At 40.9% G+C, this 23,087-nt stretch overlaps 1 protein-coding gene across 9 annotated transcripts in view; it reads right to left on the bottom strand.

The window, feature by feature from the left end:
- Positions 1-371: 371 nt before the first annotated feature.
- The window catches only part of dctn1b (dynactin 1b), a 51,775-nt gene continuing 29,059 nt past the window's right edge, over positions 372-23,087 (bottom strand). For 2 of the 9 annotated variants that reach the window (XM_080415187.1, XM_080415182.1), the window contains exons 5-29: positions 21,596-21,616; positions 20,660-20,830; positions 19,671-19,694; positions 18,299-18,496; positions 17,405-17,609; positions 16,957-17,035; positions 16,557-16,716; positions 16,262-16,366; positions 14,355-14,546; positions 13,885-14,001; positions 13,060-13,212; positions 12,635-12,795; positions 11,839-12,007; positions 11,216-11,284; positions 10,450-10,662; positions 9,574-9,735; positions 8,992-9,123; positions 8,501-8,629; positions 8,034-8,176; positions 7,620-7,792; positions 6,978-7,105; positions 3,881-4,067; positions 3,476-3,549; positions 2,927-3,016; positions 372-2,567 (exon numbers count right to left, since the gene is read on the bottom strand). In XM_080415187.1, coding sequence (XP_080271313.1) covers positions 2,430-2,567; positions 2,927-3,016; positions 3,476-3,549; positions 3,881-4,067; positions 6,978-7,105; positions 7,620-7,792; positions 8,034-8,176; positions 8,501-8,629; positions 8,992-9,123; positions 9,574-9,735; positions 10,450-10,662; positions 11,216-11,284; positions 11,839-12,007; positions 12,635-12,795; positions 13,060-13,212; positions 13,885-14,001; positions 14,355-14,546; positions 16,262-16,366; positions 16,557-16,716; positions 16,957-17,035; positions 17,405-17,609; positions 18,299-18,496; positions 19,671-19,694; positions 20,660-20,830; positions 21,596-21,616 — 3,393 coding nt within the window. In that variant the 3' untranslated portion in view covers positions 372-2,429. Of the gene's footprint in view, positions 2,568-2,926; positions 3,017-3,475; positions 3,550-3,880; positions 4,068-6,977; positions 7,106-7,619; positions 7,796-8,033; positions 8,177-8,500; positions 8,630-8,991; positions 9,124-9,573; positions 9,736-10,449; positions 10,663-11,215; positions 11,285-11,838; positions 12,008-12,634; positions 12,796-13,059; positions 13,213-13,884; positions 14,002-14,354; positions 14,547-16,261; positions 16,367-16,556; positions 16,717-16,956; positions 17,036-17,404; positions 17,610-18,298; positions 18,497-19,670; positions 19,695-20,659; positions 20,831-21,595; positions 21,617-23,087 lie in introns of those variants that run through there. The other 7 variants (XM_080415183.1, XM_080415185.1, XM_080415186.1 and 4 more) reach the window with 7 other exon arrangements.

Here is a 23,087-nt window from a genome sequence, read left to right as displayed (position 1 = left end):
ATTATCTTGCCAGATTAGTTTAGCCAGAGCACCCTGCATAAGTTTATCCATGACTCGATTTCACAAAAGAAAATTTACGCAATCCGGACCAGGCTAACAGTTATGGACTGTAAATGTCCTAAAATCCTGGTATTACTTATACATCATTGTATTACTATATACAGTGTATATAGAACTTATCAAAATTATACCAATGCGTTATTACAGTAACTAATAGTGACACACTCAGCAGCACCCATACAATGTCCCTAAAAGACACAGCATTGAAATACCCCTCACAGACAGACAAGATTCCTTTTCCTTCAAGACAGACATCTGAGGACTGACACAGAGATACTAGCCTTAATATCTTTTATTAATCAGTGGTTTTACATTGGTGCAAGAGCGGGAAGCAACACTGGGACAGGTAAGACAGATAACATAGGTTGCAGAAATTAATCCCTAAATAGCTTCTTTCCAGAAAAGAACAGATTTCATCCAAATAAGGGAAAACTAAAATGTGCAAAATCTGTATAACTTTACTCTAGTTGTAGTTGTCGACGCATTATGCGCAGGGTTGGGTAGTAATGATAAAACATAACGGAAGGATTACAGTAATATGATAATGTTCCTAACATAACTATAAAAAAAATTACAAATACTGTGGAAGAATAGAAGATTGCATAATTGATTACTATTTGAGTATCATGAACAATGAATACAAATATTTCACAGACAGACAGTGACTGATCAGACCAGTAAATGATGGGTCTGCAAAGTGGAATTGTAACCATTCTGGACAACTAAGCCAAAAGTCACAAAATGTCAATATAACTGAATTTGAATAACTGAGTGGGTTATGTTACTGATTCATTTTCATTAGAAAAAAATTATCTAGATTGTTGCTTAATTTTAATAATTTAGTAGATTACATTTGGAAAATAAACAACCCAACCCTAACTATGCTCATATAAGAACTTCTAAAACACAGGAAAATATTGTGATACTGCAATACTGTGTAAACATGGATAAATCGTTTTAATGATGCATTAAATAATAAATGAAGTATGGTTTAATAAAAAATCCGACGCCTTTCAAAATCAGTGATGGCAAATGTGGTGATGTCAAACAAGGATTCTTTGGCAAAGATGTCGTTTTTGCTTTAAGATAAGGTCTAAAAAATATATGGAAAAGCAAACTAATAAGGCAGGCGACAAGTCTTTACCACAAGGCTCTCTGCAGGTTTTAAGGCTAAAGAAACAAGTTAATTCTACACAGTCTCTTACCAAACATAATAACATTAAGTCAATATATTTCTGAGGTGTCTAAAACAGTAACATTACCTACACAACTGGTAGGATGGTTCATACTAAGCATGTAAAAGTGGACAGTAATAATAACTTACTGGCATTTTTTACTTTATGTAATAAATACTAAATAATTTAATGACAACCGACTTCCAAAGTAATTTCAAGCTGTTTAAATAAAACATAATAAAATCTGTAATAGCAAAAAGTAAACATAATAAATTCACCCAAATTAGTTAATAACATTTCTCTTTCTGTGCAGTCCAAAGGCCTGTTCAGGTGCCTTGAGGATTTTGTTCCGTTAGCAAACCACAGTAAAATACCCATTATTTCTGGGCGAAATCATTTGAAATCTCACCAATATTCTTTCCCTTTTACAGTCAAGTTTATAAAATGGGACATTATAAAATAATAACACCCGATTATACTTAAGACACAGTCACATTGCATGTGGCATCAACAGCAGCAGCAGCTGTGTAGCACATAAATTAATGCATGGGGGGGGGTTGTTCTGGCTCTACATGCCACACTGACTTATAATCCACATATCAGAGTATGCCATCAACTCCAGGACCAAGATTCCTTATTAAGACTTTTTTTTCTCCCGTTCGATTTGACACCAAATTGACATTCTCTCTGCAACAAAAACGTCATTGAAAATATTGTAGATAGTTCTGCACTGTAACATGTGGTCAAGTAGCTAACGGTATACATTTTGACTCTGCATTCTGTTCTCTGATATGTTGTGATGTGTTCAGTCGCATTCCATCCTTTCTTCTTAACATCAGTATTCCATTTAAAGTTGAACGCACATCTTTTAATTCATAAAAGAGTGTAAAACCAATCCTCTGTGGAATTGGCATAATGACTGAATTGGGAGAAAAGGGGGGAAATAATTGGCAATTCAAAATGTATAAAAACTATAATTAAAAAAGTGTAAACCCACTTATTCCAGTGACAACCGACTCACACTTCCTTATGATAAAAACCTACCTTTTCACCTACCAACACTGATGAGAGTGTTACAGTAGAGTAAAGCCCTGTTTGGCCCTGGAGTGGAAGCCATACTAATGGAGGAGGGGAGAGGTTTGGAGTGGAAGCAGGAAGGAGGGGGCAGGGAGGGGCTGCAGGCAGGGTGTCCGTCTAGCTCCGCAGGAGACTGTGCACTCTTTGGAGCTGGGACTGGGACAGAACCAACCGGTGGACCTGCTCCTGACCCCGGGGACACGGAAGCATGACCCGACCCACCAGCACTGTATCCCCATGTTTCTCCTCCTTTGCCTGGGGAGAGGACGAGAAGGCTGAGTTATAAAGGCAAGTTTAAGCATAGAGTGCAGTCAATGTGATTCTATCTAAGTATTGACAGTAGAATCTTGGCGTGGTTAAAGAGTTAGAGAGTCAATTTTGCTCATTTTGAACCTAAATCCCACCATCGTGTATACTAGAATGTATGCCCGATGACACGAAAAAACATGTTTGACGTCATCGGGCATACATCGGGCATCTCCTCACATCAGATGTAGGTGCAAAATTGGAAAATGACCCTTCAAGTGTCTGTTGATGGAAGGTTAATGGAAGAAGAAATGGAACACTGTTACTTCAGTCCAGGAAATGCAGTGTTGGGTTCATGATGCTCTTACCTTTACAAAGGCGTTTGAGGGAAATGTGGCAAAGTCAGATGAGACACGAGCTCCTGGCTGCTGGTTGACAACATGCTCTGCTACCTCATCCTGACAATGAGGTGCAACAAAAGAAGAGGCGTTTTATTTTTCTATATAATAAGTAAAAAACTCTCCTTGAATAAACAACACTGACAAAAGGACAGTCTCTCTAAAGTGTTTGTGTTCATGTTTAAAAATGTTCCTCTACTTTTATTTCTTGCTGTTTGTTTGGGAGCTAATAGGTGTTGTTAATGACTTGTAACCACCAGATGTCACTGATTAGTCAATTAAGCCGCTGCACTGAATACATTTCAACTTATTACCTACTGAATTATTAGCTTGAAAATGTTCTACTGCTCTCTACTTATTCCATTACAAATATTACATTTCATAAATGTTTTATTTTTTCTCAGTGGGTGATAAACCATATCTCTGGGTGCAGACATGACCAGTCTTGTCTCACTCAGTGCTACGCACATTAATGTTCATTTGTTGTGTGTGTGCGTGCGTGTATGCATGCGTGTGCACCTTCAGTCTGTCCAGTGTGTCACTGAGGGACTGTAGTCTAGCAGTCTGTTCTAGGAGCTGGGCACTGGGAGAAACTGCAAAACAAAACAAATCAGATGGTGTGAATGTGAATGATGAGTTTAAATGTGACTGGATATGCCTTTCTTGTACATTAGCATTAGTTCTCTGGTTACCATTTTTACCAAATGCAAAATATATATACATACACACATATATTTATTAAAACTAAACAATACCTTCAAATACACAGTCAAAAATACAAAGAAATCCTTTCCCAGGCTTTTGTTCTATTTTTGCATTTGCTGAACTTAAAGCAATCTGAATGCACCTCTGATTTCTCCCATACAACACTTTCCTGTACGGTCCTTCCTAAAACACCAACATATTCCACCACATGTAGAGTACCTGGAGATTTCCCGGTGATGTCCACCACTTTGACGTTAGCGCTCATCTGCAGCAGCGTCTCCAGCAGCTGGTCAGTCTTACGGTACAGAGCGCTGGAGACCACCTCCGGTCGGCCTCCATCTTTGGACGGCAGCTTGGGAACATGGAGGGGGGGCAGAGAGGCCAGCTGGGCACGCATCTTCTCAGCCTTCAGGGAGGAGAATAGAACAGAATAAAACAAATCATGCTATTGCTACATGAATATGCATCTGCATTAGAACACTTGCAATTAATTCTGTGTCATATTTGCCACAGCAATTAGTCATTGGGAAACATGCCCAGGCACTAATGAGTAACCAATTAAGTTGGAATGCCAGTAAAGCCAGTAGTAGTCCTTCTTATACATGCTGATGACACAGTCCTGTGCTCATTTGGCTCAACCAGCATTTTGTTTTAAAGTCACAAGCCTTCAGAATACTAAACCTTGTATTAAACGCCTACAAAACAAAGGTCATGTGGTTTGGCAGGAAGAAATCTGCTCCCCTCAGAGTACAACAAAGGACAGCTCAAAGCTTGAGGTAGATACAGCTTACAAATACCATGGCTTCTGGTTAGGTAGCACTCTGTCCTCAATACACTTAAGCCCCTTTCCCGCTGTACAAAAACTCCACTAACACCCGCTAACATCTATCTTTTATCTTTAATGGGCAAGGTTACAATGAGCTCTTGGGACATAATTACTCTGCAGTAGGTACAGTATTTATTAGCTCCAGCTCTGATCGGCAGTGATGAAAACATAACTCCCAGGTAGACACTCAAATCTTTGCCCCTTTTCCGGCATGATGCTATGAGAGAGCTTCTCCTGATTCGATGGGAAGAGGGAATAAGGAGACCATAGGCTCTATATTGCAACTAAGTATTTCACTTTGACACTAAATTATAGGGGTGGAAAATATAATCAATTCAGCAATTAATCACAATTCGGACATGGACGATTATGATTATAATTATACAAAAATAGATTATACAAAACACTCAGGATTGTATAGTGAGTGCCAGACAAGTCCCACTTGAGAACTTATGCAAACGGTCAGGTGATTAAACCAATTAAAACACACATTTCCATTGAAACACCATTTGTAACCACAGACTGTCCCTACCTTGATCTTAAAGGGATATTTCACTTTCAAAAAAACTTTTGCTCATTTTATCATCTACTCAGGCCTTTGTGAGCCCCCAGACAGTTTTTAAGTTGCTTGATTCAGTATTTAGATATTAGATATTCATTTTATCAGACACGCCCCCTTCTTATACAAACCCATTGTAACTTCAAACTACATTTTAACCATGTTAGATTAATCAAAAACATCCGTCCTTGGTTCTGGTGACTCACCCTGCCCTCCTAATGCGTGAGGGGGCCGTGTTTTTCCGATATTCTTTTTCATTTTTTTTTATTGCATTACATTTCTTTCATTTTCCTAAAAAAAATATTAAAAATAAATGAAAAAAGTTATTGAAAAAACACGGCCCCCTCGCGTATTAGGGGGGCGGTATGAGTCACCAGAACCAAGGACGGGTGTTTTTGATGAGTCTAACATGGTTAAAATGGAGTTTGAAGTTACAATGGGTTTGTATAGGAAGGGGGCGTGTCTGATAAAATTAATATCAAATATCTAAATACTGAATCGAGCAACTTAAAAACTGTCTGGGGGGCTCACAAAGGCCTGAGTAGACGATAAAATGACAAAAAGTTTTTTTGAAAGTGAAATATGCCTTTAAGTGACTTCTTAAGCTTCTTAATGTAGGTCTCTCTGTCCTCCAGCTTTTTTTTTAAAGATTTTTTTTCATCATATTTCTAATTGCACAGAGCAGCAGCCATATTTTGGTTGGTTATCAGAATATTGAGAAGCCTTTGTTATAAGTCAGTATTATTTTACAAACAAGACCAGAAGACCTGGTTCTGCCAGACCCAGAATAAATTCCTAGTACTTTATAAGGACTTCGTATGACGGACTTCGTATTACGTGTCAGCCTGTGTCCCTTTTATGCCCATGTATGGAGAAGAAAGGGTCCCTTTTATACAGCCGGTCTTTTTCGCCCATGTATGGACGAAAGGGGGCAGAGCCTCATGTAGGCCGACCCTCTGGGTCTGGCAAAAAGGACATGTTTATTTTCTTGTTGGTTTTCTGCAAGTTGATGTTGGCAAATATAACCTTCCAGCTGACAGTGACACATCTCTTCCATTGGTTTTTGGGCGGTGAAACCGCCCCTATAAGTGAGATTTGGAAAAATGTACAAATATCCTGCGCTGTGAAACCGCCCCTAAAAGTGAGGTTTGGAAATTTGTACAATTATCCTGCACCGTGATTGGCCAATCACAATCTATTCAGGACTGTGATTGGCCAGTGTCACATGACACATGTGCATAGCCCTATATAAGAAACCATAACTTGAAAAAAACCATAAATATGTTTTTTTTCAAGTTATGGTTTCGTCCATCATAAAGAGTGTTTCAATAAATGTATTTATCTTTTGTACATGATTGGTTGACTCCATTCAGTATTGTGATTAGCTAGCAAGACACCGCCCACTTCACACAGGGTGTGATTTTTATTATCAATAATAGATAATGGAAGTAAATTAATCGCGAATCGCAATAATCGCAATTTAATTGAATCGTAGCCCTCGGAATCGGAATCGAATTGAATCGTCAGGTACCTACCAATTTCCGCCCCTACTAAATTAGATACGTGTGAACCATAAAAATAATTTACAAGCTTAAGTGTGCAAGATACTAACAACCGTAATCTTTTCGATCCAATGTCATGCCCCCCACCGGCCGCAATACCCCAAAAATTATTGTCAATTTGGATAGTTGTAATTGTGTATTGTCTGTGGACAAGTACGTGCCTGAGAGAGAGGCAGAGTGAGTTGTGTGTGAGAGAGGAGAGAGCAGACGCTGCTTGCAGGCACTTCATAAACACACTTATTCTTTTACAGTCTATGGAACAAACTCATTTCTGGTGAAAGAACGGTTATTAAGAACAAAATTGTTCTTAATAACCTGTCTGGTTAAATAAAGGTTAACGAAGAAGACACGTTAAAGACACTGACCCACCTTGAGCCTGTTGTTCTCATTCTTCAGTTGTTTGATGCAGAGTCTCTGAGCCTCAATCTGCTGAGTCAGCAGTGGAGAGTCTATCACCTGCACCCCTGATCCTGTACCCATACCTGACACCATGCCTGCTGTGGGGATAAGAGATATTGGTTATCAGCACAAGACCTGGAAAAACACTAAAAAACAGAAGTAATGCTTTTTGGGTTATGCAAAAACATTCTGTCTTCACATGAGTTTGTTCAAGCGAAATCCAGTGTACATCTAGGAATTAAGTATTGAGAATCTTTGGGTCAAAGCATGCATGAACAAAACACACTGGTTAGTATTTGAGGTTGTCCGATTTAAAAGAATAGACAACAACTACAGCATGCAGAGACAGAAGCCAGTATGACTTCGGTGTGCAGGTACCTTTTTGTTCTTCTGTAAGTTATAAGGAGGTGCAGAGACAGAAAGGAAAGAAGAGATATAGAGACACAAAGAGGAGACGGAGAGGGAATTAGCGGGTGTTAGGGTCACGTAGGGGTTTAATCAGCACCTGGGTCTGATGTTATCTTTCAACACATAACTAAGTTTAAAATATTTTAAAGTATATTTTTGTGCCAAACGAAGACAATACAATAAATTTAAGATTGATTTCCGTACCCTCACTACCCGACATCCCTGAGACAATGGAAGCTATGCCTGATGGGGATGTTCCTCTCAGCCCGTCGATGGTCATCTTTGATTGGCTGTTGATGCGCAGCTTCAGCTCTGCCTTCTCGGATTCCAGTTGGTCGATATCGGCCTGCAGAGCATCCATGGTTTCCTCAAACTCCCTTAAGAAAAAAGATGCTGTTATGGACCAGAGCACCTATTACTTACTTTAAGAGTATATTCCAATGTTGCATTTACTTCTAGTCATGGCTTGTATATGGATTAATATTTGAGAATTACGTGTATTTGCCTTCAGTCATTTATGAGTGTGTATATTGAGACTATAGGGCCTCAGCCTATATGTGAGTGTGTTACAATTACTACAGCTCACATGCAAGTGCATGTTTTGAGAAACAATCCTACTTCTCTTTCTTCTTGAGCAGTGTCTGGGTCTCATCCAGTCGTGTCTGTATCTTCTCCACACGTTCATCTGCATCTTTGGATGAACTGTCCAGCTTCTTCTCCAGCAGACTCAAGCGCACGCTGGCCTCGCTCAGCTCCTCTCCCTGGAAAACACACAAAATCACCTCCATTTAGGGTCCTTTTTAAACTACTCTTCAGTTCTGTACTCATATGTGTAGTGTCTGGATTGCATCCAGACTGTAGAGTTGGGATCACAATGACTCTTCTATCTGTTATGACAGACTGAACACTTTAGGACGTTACTTCGCTTATCCAATTACAAAATCCACTTATACAAAACACTCAGGATTGTATAGTGAGTGCCAGACAAGTCCCACTTGAGAACTTATGCAAATGGTCATGTGATTAAACTAATTAAAACAAAAATTTCCATTGAAACACCATTTGTAACCACAGACTGTACCTACCTTGATCTTAAGTGACTTCTTAAGCTCCTTAATGACGGTCTCTCTGTCCTCCAGCTTCATACCAAGACCCTCTGCATCAGTGATCTCTGCTCTCAGAGCTGCTGCACGCAGCTCCACTGGTGGAGGGTTCTGGGAAATGACAAAAACAACATCTAAAACTGGGGTGAAAAACAAGGCCCTGCTTCAGTTACAGTAATTTGATGATGCAAAACTGACGTGGAAGCCATGTTGAACACAGTGTGTGTTATAACATGTACATGTACATCTGTAGTCACGGCACTGTTTGCTTTTAACTTTGACTATAACTCCATATTCTTTGGTAGTAACCATGGATTAGTGACTCAACGGAATGCCTAAAACATACTGTTAAAGTGAATAAACATACTGTATGTCTTGCTTCCATTTTCCATACTACCATTTTAAACATCTTCTACCTCAATAGTACCCTGTTGAATATATAGTGAATATACATCAAATGTTGTTCAAATTACTTGGTTCTGAGGCTTGTCTGAGTCATACTCTCCCTCTTGCATGGCAGTGGCCATCTTGTTCATGGTTGCTATGACAATGCCGCAGGACTGTCGCAGGCACTCGTAGGGGTTGGTGCCCGGCGTTCCATAGATCTGGCACAGATAAATTAATGGACATAATAATGTGTACAAGATACAGAAGAACAGCGGAACATGCTTCAGTATACAGTACATGACATGACATGCATCTATCGGTTGCATTTAGGGGTGCAACGGTTAATTTAACTAATCGATTGAATTGATTATAAAAAATCCATTTGTTAATAATATATACAAAAATTGGTTATTCGAAAAAGTTATTAATAATAACTTGCAAAAAAATAAACGATAGTTGCAGCCCAAGTTGCATTCAATGCACTATTTTGACTGAGGGATTAGGAGGAGGAGGGGTAAAAAAAATCAGGGTTGCACTGTATGTTTTTTTTATATTCTATTTGCAGCATGTATCTTGATACCAAGAACAATCACAATACTCCATTACAGCCCTAAATATGGCCACTGACAGAGAAATATTTGTAGGTAGCTTTCAGTATAGATCTTAACCTGTTCTCCCGCCTTGAACGCTACATCCTCTAGTTTGAGGGCAGATAGTCCCTCCTGCTCGCCGAGGGGAGCGATCATCTGGGCTCCTGCGGCCGCCACCTCCTGGAGCACGGCCACCACCCAGGTCAAGTGCTTCCTGCAGTCTGACAGCGTGTCCGACACCTGGGGAGCAACAGGACACCTCGTCAGCATTCACATCGCTGTCAGCATCATTATTATCATTCATCGTCAATGTCGCAGTGATAGACAGTGTTATCACTTAGTCGCATCAATCGGCATTATTTCCATCGTCACCATCACCATATTGAACATATGGGTTCATATAGGTTCAGATAGGATACTTTCTTTCTCAAAGATGGAAATAAATGTTTGCCCCAGAAATGAGGGAATGAAAATACGTAAAAAAAAGGAGAAACATTGAGACAAGAAAAAATATCCTAATAGCATTTTGGCCACACTGCCAAATCTACATTGCCTCACGACAACACTCATCTATCATGGCTTTCAGCATAATCCAAAACATTGAAAATTAATGTCATAAGCTACAGAATATGAAGTAAAATTTTGTATTTGAAGTAGCTTATTCATTTTATTGTGCCAATAAACCTAAATAAAAAAATACTAACTAACAAATACATAAATAAGAAAAAGAGGTTGCCCATCAACAATGGGTTTTCTCAGTGGAGTGCTAGACCCAAAGTCCAGTATACACATCAAAAGAGGAAGAAAAAAAAATCAAGTTCATTTATTGGTGTGTGCCAATAAAAATTGAGTACTTTGTCCTCCATTTAATTGAATTTTTGGATGTGCTACCTTTTGGGGATTTTTTTAAATTCCTTCTTTTAACAAATGAATAGCTGGAGGGAAAGTGGATACCTGCAGTCCAAAGGTGAGCGCTGCTGGGATGCCGGGCACGTCTGTTCCCGGCATACGACGGCGGATCTTCTTACAGAACTGTCTGATGTCACTACAGGAAGTCTCCAGGTCCTTCAGCAGGACAGCCAGATCTGCCTTCTCCTGACCCGTGTGCAGGAACGCCCGCAGACGGCTCACCTCCACAGCCATGCAGTCCAAGGCACTCTGGGTAAACTGCATGGGGAACAAGGGAAAAATACTGCTGAGCTCAGTAGAACTAAACCTATTTTTTAAGGAACAGTACAAATTTTTATTTCTTTATTGAGACAGACAGCAGGAAAGGTTAGGTGTCAACAGCATGGAGGAGGCACAGGTGCAAGCAGTGATAAGATGTTCTCTTTTTCTCTCTCCTTTCCGATTGTCCCACATTGAAAACCACTCATCATTGGACATGAAGGAAACACATTTCTCAGGAAAAGTACTACCTGTATAGACCCCTTAACAGACGACGTCACACCGATAAGAACCAGTATGCGTGCAACCAGTATGCGCGCAATGAAACCCATTCTGTCAGGTCTCGCTAGGACGCGCCTCACTAGCCAACAAGAGGGGGTTGGGGTGTGCTGAAACCCCAGCGCACCCCAAAACAACAGGTTGAGAATTGATCGCACGAAACAATCACCTGTGCGTCCAGTCTCAATGTTGGTAAACAAATAATTGGTCTATATGATGTACTTATAATGTACTGTGTATAATGTACATGTACTGTAGTAACATGAGTACTTACTCTGATGTGGTCTGCCAGCTGCATGGTGCAGTCCTCATTCTGGTCTACCAGGTGGATACTGTACAGGTGCTAAAACAGAAACAATAGTATTTACAACCTTGAACCCATACTGTGTTATTTTAGATTTTTTTTAGCTATAACCACTATTTTATACTTTGATTTATTTTTTTTGAAAGATATTTGAATATAGGCCTATATGTTTTTTAAAGCAAACATTTTTAACTTCATTCTTGTCATCTAACAGTTTTTTTTCTTTTTAAATTTATGTTGCTATAATATCAGTGGTTCTTAAACCTTTTTCATGTATTTGTCCGTGGACCCCCATCTCAAAATATTTTGTTCCAGGGACCCCCCCCCCGCCCAGAAGCAAAGATTTGAGTTAAAAATGTATATATATATTCAGAGATTTGCACACATTTTCACGATTCTTCCCCCCAAAAAATAGCAGATCTACAAGCTCTTAGCGCGGCACTCGGTGCCGCACTATGAGCTTGTATATCTGCTATTTTTGAATAGCCAAAGAAATCTTTAAAATGACACAGATGGGTTCCCGGTCTTAATGGGTTAAACACACTTACAGTAACTGTGCTTTGCATAGGACTACGTATACAGTGAGTACTTACCTGATAATATTTGATGGCCTTGGTGAGAGGCTCCACGTTAACGGTCTCATCCAGCTGGTCTTTGTGCAGCAGGTCAATGAGGAAGTCCAGGGAGCGTTCATGAACGCTCATCTCAGGGTACAGAGACCCAATCTTCTTATACACCTCCACACTGCACTGGCCCAGAGCCCTGACAAACAATAAAACACACGCAAACGCACGCAAGCACACACACAAAGATTGAGTATACAACAAGTGGCATTTAAATAGTCAGATTAATGAACTTGAAGTTACCATAATAGTAAGTAAAAAGTATTCAGCTAATCTCGCTAACCGCTGGACAATCAGCACCAAACCTTGTATTCACACAGCCAGTACCTTTTTTCCATATGTTTTACACAAAAAAGTCTGAGATTATGCTGATACCTTGCCCAAATCCTGAGTCATACATCATAGATATGTCATAGGTCCACATTGGATCCCAAGGTCCACATTATATCATAGATTTATTTACCCTATATAGCATACAGTAGTTATAATTACAAAGTAGTTCACAGTACAAATGTATACATACTGAAGGACAAGTTCAAACTGAACAAAAAGAACAACCAAAACATGATTAAAATGCAGCGGAGAAAATTCTAAATCCTGTAAAGATATAAATCATAAGACTAAACTGCATTCATACTGCATACAAAATAGAGGAATGATAATGTAACTGTATGTACTGAAAGCACAGTAGTACACAGTAAAGCATTCATGTTTGTTGTAATCTTTGCACACTCTTTGGAGGATTTTAGAGCGTAGGCGTACATACTGTTCATATTTATGGAGCGTGGCCTGCAGTAGGCAGAGAGAGTAGACCAGACCGCCAGCAAAGCTCAGCTGTTCGCCCGCAGCACCCTTCAGTCCTGTCCGCCCCGCACAGCTCTCATTCAGGTCAAACTTCTCCTGGGCCTGCTTGCTGATCAGCTCAGCCTGAGGATGGACAGATACACGCTTAATTCTGAGAGTATACACACAATGTAAGTACAACACCTCAGATGAATAAATTAACACTGAGGATTTTTTTTACTGTGTACACAGCCATAAACACACTAGAACAGACTCCCTTATACTCCACTGCACCACATTCACACACCTGTGAGGCGCACGCACGCACGCACGCACCCACCCACGCATCCCTCAAATAACCTTCATTAAATAACCTAACTAAACTTTAGTACAGACTGAGACATTTACCTTACAGATGAGTCTAGGCAGAAGCAGCAGCACCAAGATGCAGTCATGATCCCCTCCATGTCGCAGGAAGGACTCTGGCATGAAGGAGGTCAGCAGAGTCACCTGTCTGTTTGCCTGGCCAACCTCCATCTTCCTCAGCTCCATCTCAATGGCCTGAGGACACACAAACCCATGTGAATGACAACACTACAAAAGATAAATACAAGCATGCTAACACACACGGAAACACACACACACACACACTTACACACAAAAGCACATGAATGCACGTTGTTTTACCCAATGTGCACGTTCACTCTACTGTACAGTACAAACACGAAGTGAAACACACATACAGACACTGCCACATCCATAAAGACCTCTTACCAAAGGAGATTCACATGCCTAAGATCAGTGGTGGAAAAAAGTACTCTGATCTTTTACTTACAGTATGTAAAACCAGCAATACCACAATATAAAATATTCTGTTAAAAGTAAAAAGGACTCAAAACCTTTCAAATTAATAGCAGATGTACAAGCACAATCGGCTCTTTTTGAATAGCCAAAATTGTCCAAAATTGGGGTTTGTAATAATAATCTAAATCTGCATAGCAACTAGTACTGTAACTAAAGCTGTCAAATAAAAGTACAATCTAAATCTAATAATAAAAAAAAGACAGATGTAGTGGATATAGTGGAGTAGAAGTTTAAAGTATTGAACAACGGAAATACACAAGTACCCTAAAATTGTACTGAAGTACAGATCTTAAGTAAATGTACCTAGTTACTTTCCCCCACTGTCTAAGACTCAACACTTCAGCAGATTGGCCTATCATCAGGACTGACCTTGGCATAGGCCTTTGTCTCAGCAAACTTGATCTTGAAGTCAAACAGCTCTGCAGGGGGCTGCTGCTGAAGCTCTGCTGAAGCTTCCTGTTGGCTGGTCAGGTCTCTGTTCACCTCCTGTACCAACGACAACACACAGTGTACGACATTCTGAGTTCTTGCTTGTTGAGCTTTTCTTCCATTGTGTTTCTACTGTGGAGTCCCATTTTAGTTTTGTTTATAAATCCTTTTGAGACTAGATTTAGTTTTTGTTAATTTGCATAGTCTTTATAATTGTGTCTATTTTATGAGGTTACAAACAAAATAACTTTTTGTAACCAAGAGCTCTCACAGAACATTCACGGGTAAGCGAAAGTAAATGTTCATGAAGAATAAGAACCATAAACGCTAAAGACATCCAAAGTCAACTGAGATTGCCCATAGAGGTAATTGGGACACGGTCAAGCTGTATCTGTTGTTTTTGGCTGTACCTGCAGATGAGTGGTGAGTTCGCGGTACTTCTGGATGGTCTGTTGGTAGTCGGCCACAGTTTCCTGGGCGGCTTCCACGCGTTTCTCAGCCTCTCTGATCCGTGACGTACCCAGGTCCAACATCTCTCTGAGCTCCAGCTCCGTCTCCCTCGCATTCTCCTGCAGCTCATCGTTCATCTCATTAATGGCTTCCTACACAACAAAAACACAGCATTGTGGTTAAATCGGCAGTTCAATAACACGTTATTTTGACCAATCTGTATGGTAGATTACATGTGTATATGTTAATACGATATAACTACAACAACTGTGGCGGTTGTACAGTAGTTGGTAGACAGCAAACTTAGATGTTACCTATAAACACTGTTACAGTGTGTACAGTTTATACAAAACAGTTGTGCCCGTAGCCACTAAACAGTGTCACTGGACCAATTGGGCATTGATAGTCTTGCTCAAGGGTAATTCAATGGCAAGTTTTAACTAATTGTTTTGTGTTACCTTGAAGGATTGCCTTTTTGTCTGCCATGAATGGAATACGGGCCAGTTTCATATTATCGGCAGATTTGCGCCAAGCAAGATCAGTCAATCACAAAGAAGTGCTTGAATCCATTTCAAATAATTCAATAATGAAGGCAGTGACACAGACACCAGAGGGCAGCACATATTGTTGACCTTGGCCCAAACAGTATAAACAATGAAATGACTCAGCAGCGACATTCATAAACGTCACTTTTAAATAAGATACACATAGAGGACAAAGTAGGAAAAACACCTTAGTGAGGTGCACAATCATCCTCCATGTATAGTTTTAAAAATACACAAAATGTTACATCACAGGTCTTAAAAGTGGGGGGCACACACACTCCAGAAGAAAGGAGGTGAAAATGAGAAAAAGAAAATCATAAAAACAAATAATTAAAAAGAAATCTCATCAAATTCATAAGATTACTGTGCCAGTTTAGCCACTTTCAACATGGTGTTCCTCAAAAATAGTGACGCATTGTGAGCTTGTAGATTGGCTAATTATTATCATTCTTAAGCTATTTCACAATAGGGGGACCACAGCCAGAGGCTAAGGATATTTGGGGGTCCTTAGCATGGAAAACGTTTGGGAACTCCTGCATTAGATTATAGGTGAATCGACATTAAAGTTATACAATGCAGAATCCCAAATAACGATTTTTAGCAACCTCTGCTGGTCACTACCGTCACTGCATACAATTTCCGTAATCCTCGATTACCCAGAATTCCATTCGTTTTCACCGGAAGCCGGAAGCATTTCAAAAAGCGATCTTTTAATTGTTTTATACTATCTACGGATCGTTTCTCTTAGCCAGTGGAGCATTAGTTACCATGAGCTGTGCTTTCTTTTTCTGTTCTTTTTCGATCTTCCAATCCTACATTATCTTAACATCAGCGTGAGGTTCCTTTTTGTTATAGCGCGGTAGTTCCTGGCCAAACAGGAAACCGTTGCGGTAGTTCCTGGGGACGTCGGCCACGACGTCATGACGTTGGCCAGGAACGTCATTTCCCCGGGAAAGTCCCCCCAGTCCACTTTCAATAGAAAATATATAAATAAAAGGCTTCCGGGGGTGAAATTCACGGAGTGGGTGTTGTGAAACTTTTGCCACTCGCAAAAGATATACAATTTAACTTTAGTTTTGTTGAAAACGTTACCTAGTATTACTTTAAATATTTTTGTTGACTTTTCTGTAGCCATGAAACCTTTGACATTTGCTCCGAGCAGACTGTCAAACAGTACGAGCTAAGAACTTTGTAATGTTGAGATGTACGCAGAGTCCAATAACATTGACAGTAGCATGTAGCATTGCTAGGTGGCAGTGAGCCAATTGGATGCCAATCACCAAAATCTGTAGAGAGGATTACTACTGGAGATCTTCACTCACCAGGTCAACAACAGTCTCTCTCGACTCCCTGACTTTCTCCTCCAGGTCCAGGTTCCTCTCTGTCAGAGTCTCCACCATCTCCTCAGCCCCCAGGGCCGCATCCACCTGGCGTAAAGAAGATACATCATCATCATCATGACCATCATCTTCACCATCAACAGCTGCGTCATCAGCATCAAAACCATCACCACCTTCAACATCATCATCGCCATCCACATCCTCAGTTTCAAGTAAGGTAATCATCATGAACAAATTCTGATTCTGCTATGACATCAGCCAGCAGGAAGTTCCTGACCTGTTCTTTGAGCTCATCGATGGTCCTCTCAGCCATCTTCATCTCCTCCTGTAGTTTCTCTCTCTGGGTCCTCAGGGTATCCAATTCCACACTCTTCTTCTCCGTCTGCTTCTGTAACTTCAGATGTTCCTGCTTCTCTGACGCAGACAGGTCACGCATCCTGACACATAAACACACACACACACACACACACACACACACACACACACACACACACACACACGTAGGATTAGACGATTCATGTTTGCATGAAGTAGACACACACACAAATCTTTCCACATTCCACAAAGTGTGGCTTTGTTTAATGTAGTGAACATCTAAGTAAAATAAGTGGACATCTACATAAGAGAAGTGGGCTTCTTAGGAAATGATGAGGGTATGTAACAAATAAAAGATGTACCTGACCAGTGCCTCCTTCAGTCTGCCGTTCTGTTCCTCCAACTGTTTGACATGGTAGCTGGAGGCAGCTCCATCTGAACCTGAGTGGGAACCGGAAATATTACTTGGTTTTCTTCATGTGGACGAGGAGATAAGGCTGTTGTTGTTTTTTTAATCAAAACCAATATGTATACTGTAAATAAAAAGGACAATGGAGAAAAGGATTATAATTTTTCTTGCTGACACTTTAGTGCTTTGCATATGCTTTTCTAATCCAATCACACCAAAACTGCAGCTGTGCAGTTTTGCCACATCAGCAGCAATACAGCTGAAAGCTTCACTTGCTCCGACTTGTGAGGAAGTGGCTTAAAATCCATCATTACTCTTGGGCTACGTGTCTCCAAAACATAAATCTGAGTTCCCAATTACAAAATGTTACACTCATCGTCATCTGGGAGCCTTCATCGAACCTTTCTCCTCTATCTCGTGTTTGAGGATCTCCAGGTCCATCGTCAGCTCATCCACTTTCTCCTTGAGGCTGTCGGCCTCCAGCTGCAGTGACTCCGCCCTCTCCTCGGCCATCTCCTTGTCCAGGGTCGCCATCTCGATGGCATCCGCGGTGTCGGCCATTTCCTCCATGTAATGCTCCTTGGCCTCCAGGGCTTCTTTAGCTTCCTATAAAGACACGGATGATCGTTTAGGTGTACAGTCTGGAATTAACCATATTCATATGGTGGACATTTTGCTCTTACGTCATACTCGGGGCCGGGGGGTGGGGTTTCTTATGGCAGTGTGAAAATGGTCACTAGTTACTTTAATAAAGTACTTTTGTACACTGCCATACGTCTGTCTGTGTTTTGTAGCTTTGAGGTTTGACTCAGTGACAAACAGGTTTTGGTTTAAAGGCTATCTATGTTATATTTGCTGCGTCTACATCAGTATGAGGTTCTTAGTTATCGTTCATCCATCCACAGAAATCCGCATATGGAAAAATCTCTCCAGTCAACCATACATCCTCATGTCTCTCCATCCATACATACTGTACATCCTGAATCAACCCAGTGTCTGTCTTTATTCTTCTACCATTCTATTCTATCCATTCATCCAACCATCCACCAATAATCCCCCCATCTATCCACTTATTCATGCATCCATCTCATGCATCCATCCCAGCAACCACACATAATGTACCGTTCATCTAGAATCCACACACAGGATATGAAAGTTTAATTACCTCTCTAATCATTCATCACCCCACTCCTCCATCCGATTGTCTGTCTGTCCAACCAAACCAACCATCCATCAATCCATCCATCAACCATCAAACCAACCAGCCCTCCACCCTTCCATCCATTCATCATTACCCTCTTAGCCTCTTTGAGTTGTTTCTGCAGCTCGGCCTGCTGTTCCTGCATCTTGGTCTTCCACTCCTGAAGCTGCTCCAGCTGGATCTTGTGCTTCTCCAGCTCCTTCAGCTTGGCCTTGTCCTCTGTCCGCTTCATCTTCAACGTCTCTAGCTTCTCCTCCAGGTCCTTGACCTGGCCGCGCAGAGCCTCCTCCTCCTGGACAGGGAGGGATGGAGGGAGAGAGAGGGGGAGGGCAAATGGAGAGATGGAGAGACAAATGGCAAGAAAGAAAAACAGACATTTAGATTGATGAGAGAAAGTAGAACGAATCGCAGAGACAAAAGGAGAGAGGCACAGAAAGATGGACAGATCTTGAGTATCTTCATATAGTTCGTATGTTATATGACAACCATGCAGACTTGCCTTGGTCATATGTTCTCATGCGTTTGTTATTTAGACTAGTCTTTTCTAGCGTGTTATTTAGAAAGATGCTACGTTCAGTGTTTACTTACTGAACTTACTGAACCTATAGTTCAATGTACAGATTATTATTTTGATACTACATTGTTTAGACTGATGATAGGTCCTTGGTTTACCTGTGGTCCTAGTTTACTGAGGTACTACACTGTCTTTCTGCATTTGATGTACATGTGTTTACCTTGCTTATTGTAAGTTGCTCTGGTTAAAAGCGTCTGCTAAATGCCTAAAATGTAAATAGTAAATATGTTTTTGAACGTCTTATTCATGGGTTAATTGAATTGTAGTTTTGTGCATCGCTGTGTTTGTGAGCACCAGTGGACTCATTGTCTCCGCCAGGCCGAAAGGCATGGCGAGAGAGTATGTTTTCGCCCCTGTCCGTCCGTCCGTCCGTGTGTCCGTCCGTGTGTCCGTCCGTGTGTCCTGTCTGTGTGTTAGCAGCTAATCTCTGGCACCGTTGGCCCGGTCGCTCCGAAACTATTTTCTTTTCTTACATTTATGTATGTTTACGTTATGTTTATTCTGAACGTTTATTTATGTTTATGTTCACCAGTTTGTCGTTGGCTTGTTGTGCCTGTAAGAGTGCATTGATAAACCCATCAGTGAGGAAGAACAACTGACTCGTTTTTGAACCGAAAGGAGTGATACCTACATATATTTTCCTTTTCCTGTAACATTAAGTCACAATCTCACTCAGACACTGCAAATCCTTGCATGATATTAAGTACGAATCTCCAACAGTGCATGCATTAAAAACACATGCACACAAACTCACACGTGGGTGTAAACACACACACACACGCACACGCACACGCACACACACACACACACACACACACGTCAGTGTCGAATGTTAAGTGTGAAAAAACAGCAACACTTCAAAACCAAGCGTAACCACATCACGCCAGTGCACCTGTGTTTCCATAGCAACGGCCTCCTGAGAAAGAAACAGTTGAACTTCATTATCACATGTCTAAGTCTAACACGGGATGACACTTTACATTTATCTATGATTAACACTGAAAATAAATGGCTTCTCTATTTCTTAAGTCAGTGATATACATACTATATTACATCTGAAAACTGTAGCTTGATTTTGTTTATCCTTTTAAATTGCTTCATGTACGGTACATATTCTAGATAATAAAAGCCTGTGTTTTTTTAATCATCAAAATGATCTGTGCAATGCTATTCTTTGGACTTTTGCTTAATTGGACTGCTTGCAATCATAACCCTTTAATGGTTTAATTATGGACTTTTAAATCCATTGCACTTATTGCAGGGTCATTCTAGGTAAGCAATGTAATGTCCTGGTTGTAAATTCAGAGAGCCCATGGCAGTGTTACAGCACTGCTCTGCTTCACACTAGAGCAACTACAACGAGGCACTGGTAGTGCTGGACGCTAGAGAAAAAAACTGAAAGCATTTGGTTTGAATTTCTGGAGCAGATGGGAATGCCCAGGAGGGAGGATTCCATGAGAAATGGGTACATGTACTGTCAATGTGCCATTGAGTGAGACATTTGACCTGCAAGTGCTACAGTGGAGCTACTCAGTGGACAACAATAGAAAACATTAATAACCTATAAATAGGATTATGCACTTCCAAAAATAGACTTTTTTTGGAAGTGAGCTTCCATCACTATGATGACCACTGTGATGACCACACCGCCCACTTCACACTGGATGTGATTTTTCTTCTTTGTTTTTGTTTTTTACCACACGAGTTACCCCAGAGTGTAGTTTTTAGAAAATACTAGGGCCAACAGTTACGACTCTTAATTCTACTCTTATTTAAGGGGCATTTTTAAACATTACAGCAGGCACTTTTTTCCTTTTCCTCGTGTATATTTCGGACAGTTTCCCGGGATAGGATAAAAGTGAAGGCTGAGGTTCTGCTGACCTTGCTGGGGACCGGTGGTGGAGGGACTCCTGGGGAGTGGAGGGTGGGGATGACGGGGGCAGCCAGGGGGGTCTGGGCCGGGGTGCTGGGCTCACTGCTGCTCATCTCACCTGCGGAGGCAGACGCAGACCCGGAGGGGGCGCCCTTACTGCCCGCCGGCCGGCTGGGTTGCTGGTGGACAATGAGAGAAGACAGTGAGTAAAGAATGACTGGACATGCACATTATGGATATGGAAATAGAAATTAAGACGAAAAAAGGGCATTGATTCGAAGATCCTGATGTGAAATTTCTAGAGACCAAAGCAGAATGTTTTGCAATGGAAAACCAAGAAAGAAAAAACAACAACAACACAGGAAGCGAAGAAATTATGACACTGCAACGGTCAAAATTGTCACTGAAAAACATCCAAAAGTTATGAGGCGAAAGCAAAAACCAACAGCAACAACAAAATCAGCATGAACAGTGTATAAAAAACAAACTGAAAAGACTGACTGAAGTGTATACTTTTGTTGTTGAATACTCCACTACTGTAGCTACAGTATGACATACTGTATTGAGCTGTGAGAAAATCTATGCTAACATTGGTGCTATAGCCTGAGGTCTGAATGTGGTTGGTGATCTGATCATGTAGTCTCACTCACTTGTAGGCACCACACACACACACACACACACACACACACACACACACACACACACACACACACACACACACACACACACACACACACACACACACACACACACACACACACACACACACACACACACACACACACACACACACACACACACACACACACCCACACACACACACACACACACACACAACCAAATAAACAAATAAATGTATAAATAAATAAGCCACGGATAAACAAAGCAAAAGCAATTAAGAATTTGAAGTCCTGTCAATAGCTTCTGAACAAGACTGGGCTCACCTTGGGCCTTCTGGCCGTGGTCTGAAGAAGAGGGAGGGAGAGGAAGATTGGAGAAGAGGAGAAGAAGAGGAGAGGAGGGAGGAACGAGCAAAGGACAGCAAAGGAGAGGAAACACACAACAGCCAGGGTTAGAATTACAAGCCAAACTTCATATAAAATGGGATATCAGGATTATCAGCACACAAAAGGAAAAGATGGCTTGATGGATTCACTCTCTAAAGTGATGGTGTTGCTCGCCCCAAAATAACTGTTTTCAAGCGCCATTGGCGTATGATGAAGTGTAATTTAAGTTTAAACCTTTATAAACAGGCCTGCTTCCTTAAATACAAATCAATTCCCAAACATGCATTGCAAATGTATGTTCCTTCCATACCACAGCAATTTACTGTAACTCCTAAATATCTATGCTGTATGTACTGTACATCTTCATATAGAAATTTAAACAAAGAACCATTTCCCTCTGAGTGCTCCAGACAGTCTTCCACTATGAACCTATTTTCAGGATCAGATAACACCACCCATATGGGCCCTACACTGTTGTTTTCCTCTCTCCCATCTAGCTCCATCTCACTTACTCTAGCCGTCTAGCGAGTCTCTAGGGGCTGGCCTGTCCCTTGTCCCCTGGCCATGTGACTGCTACCTCAACACAGTGACTGGTACCGCCACTGACTGGCCTAAATGACTGCATTGTGTCTCACAGGACAGGGTAGATTTGCTTCACACGTGGGCCAAGTTCTGTTCTGTTCTGTTCTACTTGCTTGCTTATTGAGAAGCGCTGAATGCAGTGGCTCATTATCTTGGTAAGTCACTGGGTTCAGGCATGCAGCATGCTATAAGTGGCCTAGATATGAGGGTTTACTAAATTGTCAGCGGGGGAACATTCATGCTCAGCTATCATCTAATTTATTTTAAGTGTGTATGTCAGATTTGAGTCAAACAGCATATGCAAATAAATCTAGGTGTTAATCTACTTGCAGTGCCAGACAGGTGGGATTTGTAATTCAGGGAAAAGAATGTTACGGCCCTATGTGGCCTCATTCTGTGTTTTAACCCTCTCTGAGTACTTTCAGTGCCCCATGGTAATTGGAGAGTGGAGTGCAGATTGGACGAGTACCATGGTGTCTGGAGACACACCTGGGCGTCATTCCTCAATCGTAACAAAAGGTCATAACAAAGAAAAAAAGCTATCTAGATGATATTTTGTGATTGACAACTGATGCAGGAAACCGCACCCTTCTGGTATTACGAGCAGATTAAAACAAATATAATTATTGGCTAATTCTATTTGACTCATGTGGTACATCCAACTGCCTCTCATTTGACCCTGTTAAAGTAGCCTTTATATTTCTTTAATTCTACACCTTTCTCCACCATTTCCTGGCATTCCCATTCTTCTAAGACTCAGCGCCCTAGCTATTTGGCTCTGTTTATTGGATTAGTGCTGGACCATTCAAAAGAAATTAGCAACAGAGGTAACAGCTGTGCCAAATAA

The sequence above is a fragment of the Gymnoscopelus braueri genome (assembly GCF_963280865.1).
Source record: "Gymnoscopelus braueri genome assembly, chromosome: 19".
Classification (NCBI taxonomy): domain Eukaryota; kingdom Metazoa; phylum Chordata; class Actinopteri; order Myctophiformes; family Myctophidae; genus Gymnoscopelus; species Gymnoscopelus braueri.
Note: the sequence above shows the minus strand (reverse complement) of the source record. Positions and strands in the feature narration are given on the sequence as shown.